At 56.2% G+C, this 9,010-nt stretch overlaps 2 protein-coding genes across 2 annotated transcripts in view; one reads left to right on the top strand and one right to left on the bottom strand.

Annotated features, from left to right (window-relative positions):
• Positions 1 to 1,317: 1,317 nt before the first annotated feature.
• LOC104078265 (chromosome unknown open reading frame, human C1orf210) lies at positions 1,318 to 3,480 on the top strand (the record flags this gene model as incomplete). Its single annotated transcript, XM_009579829.1, has 3 exons — positions 1,318 to 1,825; positions 2,507 to 2,653; positions 3,116 to 3,480. Coding segments are annotated over 3 exons (1,020 nt in total), but the record flags the coding sequence as incomplete, so codon positions are not given.
• Positions 3,481 to 8,592: 5,112 nt separating this feature from the next.
• The window catches only part of TMEM125 (transmembrane protein 125), a 684-nt gene continuing 266 nt past the window's right edge, over positions 8,593 to 9,010 (bottom strand). The window contains exon 1 of the mRNA XM_009579827.1: positions 8,593 to 9,010. This exon is cut by the window's right edge and continues 266 nt beyond it. Coding sequence (XP_009578122.1) covers positions 8,593 to 9,010 — 418 coding nt within the window.

A 9,010-nucleotide genomic window follows, 5' to 3' on the forward strand; every position in this document is an offset into this window, starting at 1 on the left:
GCTGTCAGGGGCAGATGGCACAGCGCAGCGCTGCCCACCCAGCTCTCAGATAGTCCCTCAAAGCATTTGCACTGTTTTCCCCAGCTTCCCCGAGCCCAGCCCTGTCTGAGCTTGAGACAGGACCTGTGCCGTGCCCCCATGCCTCGGCCCCATTATAACCCACTCCTCGGCAGCCCAGGTTTATAGGGACACAGCCGTTTCTGTAGCGAGCAGGGACAGCAGGGCCTGACAAGAGATTTGGGGGAACAGGAGGATGAAAGGAGAGGTGATCATGCAAGAGGCAAAGAAATGGAAACTGTAGCCAGCTGGAAAGCAGCCAGACCTAGAAAGCTGGGACTACAGACCACAGCAAGCTTCCAGCACAGCATCTCTGCCCGTGGGGCCCAGACACGGCATCGAGCAGGAGCCCGTGCCTGCCCAACCAAGCTGTTAAATTGCCAACCTTCTCTCTGGCAGCTTCAGTTTGGGCAGCTGGCCCTGTCCCACATAAAGCCCAGGCAGAAGTAACACATGCTGGGGACTGCTCCCCAAAATCAGTTTGAATTTGGCCACCCTGGTTTTGGCGGTGGGGGAAACATCTATCCACTTGGGCTGATTGATCCATCCAGCATGCACTGCTGGCCTTTTGGGACAGCGAGTGGTCCCTGGACTGTTTTATTTACTAGTATAGACAAAGCCAGCCTGCACTAAGCCGCTGCCACTCACAGTTTATCCTCGGAAACAGGGGAGGGCTGGAGGTGTGGGTACAGCACCCTGCACAGGCCCCAGGGAGCAGCCCTTGACACGGGTGCCTGGTGCAGGTGCCCACCGCTCTGCAGCCTGGCTGGCTGCCGCTGCCTGCCTGCCTGCCTGCCCTTGCAGTGGGCAGGGGTCTCGTCCACTCCTCTGCTCCAGCTGGTGGGATGCCCTTGTGTCACGCAAGAACTCCCTGGGGGCTGGAGGTGGGGATCTGCAGGAGGAAGAGGAAGCTTCTGCAAGCTGAATCCAGATGGCAACTGCCCCAGAAGAGGGGATGGGAGGGTGACATCCTGGTCCCTTCTTACCCACCCCATCTGTCTGAGTTACCCCCGGCTCTCCATGCTCCTCCTTTACTTCTTCAGTTGGCTGCTCTCCGTCCTGGGCTGTCCTGCTCATCCTTCTCTATTTATCCTGGCCCACACCAAACTGGCAGCTCACATGTTTGTACACCTGTTTTGTCTTTGCTTTTTTAAACTCTGAAAGGGTAATTAGTTAAGGCATTTGAACTTCTGGGGAGTCTTGATCTAGAGATCCTCCCCAGCACAAAGAGCCCATCTCAGACTGCAGCTCTTTTCCCAGGGATGGGCCGACTGCCATGGGAAGAGCCTCCTGCACGCTCCAAGTTCCCTTCCAAGCAACATCACCAGTTTGGACCTCTCCTTCAACTCCTTGGTCGTGCCTCGTCACAGGACTCTCTTGATGCATTTCCCTTCCCTGCGCTCCCTCAACCTCTCTAGCAATGCCCTGCTGGCTCTGAGCCCAGCAGTCTTCTCCAACCTTGGGGCACTGCGCCTGCTGGACCTGAGCAGCTGCAGCATCACCTACCTCCACATGGATGCTTTCAAGGGCTTGGGAAACTTGCACACACTGCTCCTAAGAAACAACAGTCTGCAAGAGCTTGAGGTCCCTTTCTTCCTGCCGCTGAAGGGTCTTTTCCACCTGGACCTGCAGCACAACGCGCTGGTCTCTGTGGACACTTTGAGCCTGCAGCTGATGGAGGCAGTCCCGCAGGTCTGGCTGGAAGGGAATCCCTGGGTCTGTGACTGCACCACGCACCCTCTGCAGCGGTGGCTCCAGCGCAGGCAAGGTGAGCGGGCAGGGGTGGGTGGCAGGAGAGGTATTGGGCAGGAGGAACCCTGGGTGCAGGGGTCCAGCTCGATCCTTTTGCTCCAACTCCTGGGCAGGATCTGAGATGGCTCTCCAGGGACCTCTCCCACCCTGTTGAGGGACAGTGAACCAAAAGGTGATGTGTCTGTTCCTTGTTTGCAGTTACACACGATATCAAAGATTTCTAGGAATGACAGTAGGATAATTTAGCCACTCTTTTGGGAAAGGGGCTGCACGTACACTTCAGCCCCTAAATCCACCTATATGTATCTACGTGGAGTGACCACATTTTCAAGAGCTGCTAAGCACTTGGCAGCTCCTCCTGTTGAGCCGGATTGGGCTCCAACCCTCTGAGCTCAGCTCCCAGGTGAAAGCAGCCCTGTGACAGTGGGGTTTCTATCAGTATATGTGAGTTTGGCATTATCCAGTTAAAAGGAGCCTGCTAATCACAGTCACACACTTGCACAATTCCTTGGTCAGGGAATTTTTTCTTTGGTTGTGCCTTACAACATGCTGAGGGCCATTGAGGCTGGAGGACAGAGCCAGGAGCACCTTGCGATGCATCCCATCAACCCAGAAGCAAGCAGAGATCGTCTTCTTTAAAATGGGGAGGGAATGGGTGAAGACCCCCCCATCCCACTTTAGCCTGTGTGTCTCGCAGCTGTGCAGGTGACCTGCGCATCGCCCCCGGAGCTGCGGGGCCACGAGGTTGCAGCTCTGGATTTCCAGGACCTGGGCTGCCAGATGAAGCAGCGGTTTCCTCGGGGGGTCAGCACGGCACAGCAGATCACAGTGACCCACAGCAACAGTAAGTTGTGCAGCTACGGGGGCGTCCGTAAGGTCTAGCTCCCTCCTGCCTTCCGTCACCCCAGAGGGGACGGCAGCCGGAGACCCTCTGCTCTGCCCCGCAGACCTAGGGGCACAGGCTGCCTTGCCACCACTGGTGCAGTGGCTTGGTGGGACGGTGGCCACCACCTGAAGGTGTTTGCTGGCCTTGCCACAGAAAAGTTAGCAGATGCCACAGGGCCACACAGAACACAGACTCCACAGTGATGGGCACCCGTATCAGACAGCTGTCCAGCAGTTTTCCCCACAGTGTTCACGCACCCTTGGTAGCTAGCTCCTGGTGAAGAGCATTTATATTGCTCCTAACGAAAGCAATCCAGTGCTGGCTGCATGCTGCAGGCGTGCATGGGGCTGGCTCCTGAGGAGCGCCAGGTATGCCACAGATTGACCTGCCATGCCCTGATGTGCCTTTCCTGCTTCGCAGCCACCACACCGCCCTCCGGGAAGGGGGGAAGGAGCTGGCCATACCTGGTGGGCTTCCTGGTGGCAGCAATCGGCATCTCCATCCTGATCGCGCTGGCTGCCAGGTGCAAGCTCTTCCACAAGAACTTTGCCAGCTACCACCACCGTCCGCTGCCTGAAACCAGCTCGATTGGAGGCAGCCCCATGGAGGACAGCAGCGGCTGGGACAGGGGCTCCTCAGGCCGGGGGGCCAGCGAGAGCCACCCCGTACCCGGTGCTGCTGACCTGCAAGCTGAGGATGACGACGGCTTCATCGAGGACAACTACATCCAGCCAAGTGAGCAGCTGCGGGAGGAAGAGGAGCGGGAGTTGCACTTCTCCATCTGAGCCTGCAGCCCAGGCTGTGGCCTCTTGCCGCCCCCCCCACCTCCATCTTCTTCCTGCCCTTTCCCACCTGCCCTCGGCTTTTAGCCCCACATGGCTGGGGGCAGGAGGAAAGGAGTGGAGAGAAGGGGGAGAAGGGGTGAGCTGGGAATGGGGATGGAGGCTGAAGGCAGCAGGCCCCACGATGCCCCAGTGTGACGCCAGTGGGGCTGCACCAGCATGGGGACACCTGCACTGCTGTTGCTCTCCCAGCCCTGCTCGGATGCTGAGGATGAAGGAGATAGCACTGATCACATCTGGGCAGCCTGGTGGGGTGGAAAGAGGAGCCTGTCCTGCAGAGTCTCGGGCACTGGCCCCACTGCCCCACAGCGGTGGACCCAGCCCTGCCCTGACCCCCAATGCGTTGTCACTCCAGGGCGCGATTAAAGCATGATTTAACCCTGCCTCTGCCTGCGATGGTTTGTTGGGGGTCTCCCAGTGGCGGTGCTGGGAGAAGAGTGTGGCTTTTTTTGCATGCACTTTCAAGGACCATAAATGCACTCCTCGTTAACTGTGGTGGTGAGAGAACAGGTCTGTGGCACGAGTGCTCTTGTGCAAACAAATCTGTTACCTGATCTGACGCAGGCAAGCCCTGGTGCGTCGTCGCAGGGTTTCTGTGCACGTCTCTTCAATGTTGGTTCCCGCCATGCCCCTTCTCTCTTTCCTCTTTTCCCTCTCCAGCAAGACCAACTAGAAAGGCCCTTACCTTTCCCATGTCAGCTCTGCAGAGCTGAGCAAACTTGTTGGCGGCGCCGGTTGTGGCGTCAGGCAGGCACGTGCGCTGGGGCGAGACAGCCCTGTCCCCCGGTACCCATTAGAGAGTCCCGTCTGTATCTCTAACCGTGGAGTTGTACGAACATTATAATTTTTGCATTCCTGTCATCTTTGCAGTATGATAAACAGTACATGGGACAGGTCACTGCAAGTTGTTTCTGCTGTAGCTGGTCGTGCCTGCGTGGGTCACGCTGGACTTAAAAGCAGGGAGCAGCAGCGGCATTCACCCTTAGTAAGTGATTCACAAGTCTGGTACCATCCGGCTGGGAAGAGTTCCCAGGGCACAGCCCAGTTGTTACCGTCCCTGATAGCCTGGGAATCTCTCCATCGTGCTCTGGAGCATGAAGCATTATCACAGGGTCGGCATTTCTTGCAGCCCTGCCAAACGGCTAATTCCCCCATGTCCTTCAAACCTCCATTTCACTGTAAACTGCCTTTCTATTTCTCTACTCATTAAGATATTTATAGAGCACAGTGTATACAAAAGTAAATAATACATGTCAGAGAATGTAAACCAAAGGGGACGACTGGCTCAGACGTTGGATGGGCGATACAGGCCAGTGACTTAAAGCGCCTTCCAGAGAGGGAACATGCTGTTTGAAGCCGTGAGGAGGAGGAGGAAAACCTGCTGGCTTGTTTCAGTGGTCAGTCAGTTTTCTCTCTTAAATGCGGTATTTCTAAACTGAGCTTGTCCTGGCTTTAGTTTTGCAGTCACTGCCTCTTGTTTTGCCTTCTGGGCTCACCTTAACAGCCATTTACTACCTGTGAAAATACAAAATATGCTGTAATTTTTGGAAATTTCTAACATCTTTCAGGTAAGATAGGAGACTTAAATCTGAGGGCTGGGAAAATACATTTCAGTTATCTGTTGGAAGGTATTTGTCGATAAGCTTTTTATCACATGAACTCATGCTAGATGCAGTATTTTACTTTTGGTCTCAGCGATGTCTTAAAAAACTGCTTCCCAGGCTGACTTATGCAGGATCTTGCTCAGTCTCATCCCATAGTACCTAGTGGTGGGTTGCTTGTCTACTTCGACCCTGCTAGGAGGCCCACCCGTTTATTCTTTAACAGAGCAGATGTGGCTGTTTTTCGGGTGTGCAGGGGGCCCTGGTCCCGTGGCAGCCCCTCTGCCCCCTCTCCAGGCAGCTCCAGTGCAAGCGGGCAGGAGCCTGGCAGTTTGCGTGGGGGGAAGTGCATCTGGCGTGCAAAGCTGGGAATACAAGGGGTCAGAGCAGAAAAGGAGGAGCCTTCTCAAGGGGGTCCCCCCAGGAAGCTGCGGAGGGACCGCGGTTGAGGCTGGCGGACAGGAGCAGTAGCAGGTATGCAGGCAGACTGGTTCCAGGCTCCCTGCAGCGAGCAGCTGCCACCACGAGGCTCCAGGCTTGGCCCTACCGCAGGGCGAAACAGCTTCTCTGTAAACAAACCAAATGGCACCGACCTGTTCAGGAGGCTTTGCATGTGTCCTGTGAGCTCCTTTCAGGGGCACGGCAAGATCTTAAGTTCACAGAGCGGTGGGAAGGGGGACCGGCTATGTCTAGGTCCTTAAGCAGAGGGAGATGCACACGCATCTGGAAGTGGGAGTCATGTATCAGGAAATAAGTACATGCATTTGGGGAGCTGTGGTGGCATTGCCACACTAGCTGATGAGCCGAAACCACAGCCACAGGAGGGACCCTGGGCTGTCACGATTTCTGCCCTGGGCTCAGCCTAAGCAGAGGCCAGCTCTGCACAGCCCTGCCACCTCCCGCTCCGCAGAGAGGCCGTCACTCAAGCATCAGCCTTCAACACGGTCAACTTCTGCAACACTTTATTATGTATTTCCACGCACAACACAGGAACCGAGAAAGCAACAAACGAGCACCTCTGCTGCTGCAGGAGGTGAGTCAGTGACTGGGGCAGCGCAGACTGTCCATATGGGCAGCCAGACACCCAAACCGCCATCCTCGGAGACAGCCTGTTGAAGGGGCTATGGAGGGGAGGATTCACATTGATATGCAGGCAGCGCGGAGCTGCGAGCTGGGCACGGTCATGCATCTTCACAGAAATGCCCAGATGTGCAAAACAGCTGGTGTGCAGGCAGCCACGGCCTGTCCATACCTGCAGGTTGGGGGAGCTGGGAGTAACCACTAAAGCACTGATGCAGGCAGAGACAGTGCAGCCTGGCATAACTGCACACGCACCGACACAGACGTGCAAAGCAGCAGCAACCGTGACAGTGCAAAACTGTCCAGCTCTGGCCTGTCCCTCCCTGTGTACGCACAGGGGTCCCTGCTGGACCTGAGGTCAAACAGCCCGGAGGGGAAGGACAGCTCTTTGCATTGCAGAGGATTTAGCACAGAAGTACCTGAGCTTAGTAACACCCTCTGAACTCTTGGGCAGATTAAGGGAAGTGATGCAGAGAGAGGAGGAAACAGCAGTTTAATAAAATCTATAGATGATGTGAAAGTGGCAGAGGAAAATGTGGAAATAACAGAGCTCCAGAAAAGAAAAGCCAAAATGATGTTCCCATACTTTGGGGAAAATAATCCAAGGCTTCGGGGGGGAGGAAAGCCCGCAGGAGCAGGGCAGGAGCAGATGAATACAGAAGTGCCCTGATGCGATCCAAGTGCATTGGGATGGTGTGGTCTAGAGCTGCAAAGGGATGCAGGTCTCATTGTCCAGTGTGTACCTGGTGGGGTTCACTGATGCTGAACTCTGACACTGCCTCCAGGTGTAACACGGACAGTGATTCATGCTGTTACTGAGGGAATGAGCTATCGTCCTCTTCCAAATAGATTTGTTACCAGACGACAAAAAAGAACAGCTCAGTCTTCTGCCATTACAGAGGGAATTTAGCAAATAACGAGCAAAAATAATGGCTGGGGCAGAGCAGCTCAGGTGAGGGGGAGACGGGAAGATGAAGAGGAAGGGAAGCTTGTGCAGGAGCAGCTTCACTGGGAGGTTAGGATCTGTGTCTATGGAAAGGGCAGGGAAATGGTTCGTGGGTCTATGGAGGAAATGAAAACTTTGACAGGTAAATTAGCCTCAAGTCACAGAAAAAGCTCCCGGGGGTGAGTTGTTAGTCTGCCTCTGGGAAAGGCACCTCGGTGATAGACACCTTGTAGAGATAAAACACCAAAAAAGCTCCAGGTAAGGCCCAAGCAGTAGCAGAAGAACTTTTCTGCCCTGCAGCAGTTGCAGCACTTGGGAGACAGAAAGAGCGTGGGAACACGCAGGGACTGGGATGAGCTGCAGCACTCCCGTGGCAGCAGAGGTGCCTCTGCTTGGGAAACTCCTGTCGGAGGGCAACAGCGCTCCCCCCTCGCACCGCCCTTGCAGGGCAGCAGCCCAGCCCCGGGATTCGGGCATCCCATCATCATCCCCAGTGACTGCACCTTGCTGTTTGTGGCTCGCGTGGCTGCAGCACGCTGGCATGATAACGGAGCCCCAACACACAGTCCAGCACTGATACTGGTCAGGGCCCTGACACCAACACCCTTTGATCACCCCTTTGATAAACCACAGAAGATGGTGGGCTGCAGAAGGGTAATATTGGAACAGATCCTGGCATTGCAAATACAAACAGCATTTCATATGAGGTCCAGCCATGCCGGGGCTCTGGCACACAGAATTCCACGCAAATCCCATGCTCGCTCTCACAGACACACAGGTGCTTTCTTGGGAGCAGCCCCCGCAGCCGTACCTCCCACCAAGCTCCCTTCACTTGTGCTGCATGCCCGCTGACACGCAGAGTATTTCCTGCCATTTGTCAGCTGCTAGAGGTTCTACTTTGCTGAGGGTCCCACAGCCTGGTAGGGAGGGGATGCACGACACAGGGCATCACAGCATGCTCAGCATGTGCCCACCTTCACAGGCTGAGAGGCGCGAAGCACTGGTGCCAGCTGAGACTGGGGTCTGAGGTGGGTTTACACCATCCACAGTCGCAGCCTCTCCTGCCAGGAGAGCACACGACACAGCCCTGGGAACTGCAGGAACCAAGCAAGTATTGGGGTCTCCAGGGGTACAGGGTAGGCTCACCTTAACTCTGTGACAGGGGTCACAGCTGGGCAGGCAGCAGCTGTCGCAGGAGGCTTTGCAGAGATAAAACACCAACCAGGCCAGCGCTGCGCTCCTAACGCGCCAGATCGCAGAGCCCATCCAGGCACCCCAAGTCCCTGCTGTGCCGTCAGCCTGGGGCACAGCAAATGCCAGTCATCTCCAACAGAAGCACACCGCAACACTCGCCCTTCCTTGGGGAAAGGCCGGCACAAGCCCTGCTGACAGTCGTATCCAGTGAGGCTCACGCAGGGGTGTCCTGGGTCAGATCAGGTTGGCCATGCTGGAGGTGGGAGGAAGCCGCCTGTTTGCAGCAAGGCGGCCGGAGATGGTGAAGACACGGATCTCGCCGGCCTCCAGGCTCCGAGGAGCAGCCTGGCGGCAGGAGGTGCAGAGCAGGTAGAGCAGCAGGCAGAGGAGGATGGCACTGCCAGCAGTCAGGAGGACAACCCCGCTGGTGAACATGCTGGCCAGTGGCCGTGCAGGACTGAGCTGCATGGTCGTGGTGGAGAGGATGGTGAGCACGACCCCGCAGACCACCAGCACCAGGGCGCTGAGCAGCAGCACCAGGCAGTCTGAGAAGCCCCCGCTCTTCAGGAGTTCAATCTGATCCCGGCTGCGGATGCAGTTCATGTCCTGGATTGCAGAGCTCAGCAGCTGCTTCAGCAGCACAAGCAGGGCC

This window comes from Fulmarus glacialis, unplaced genomic scaffold, assembly GCF_000690835.1.
Source record: "Fulmarus glacialis isolate BGI_N327 unplaced genomic scaffold, ASM69083v1 scaffold21216, whole genome shotgun sequence".
Classification (NCBI taxonomy): domain Eukaryota; kingdom Metazoa; phylum Chordata; class Aves; order Procellariiformes; family Procellariidae; genus Fulmarus; species Fulmarus glacialis.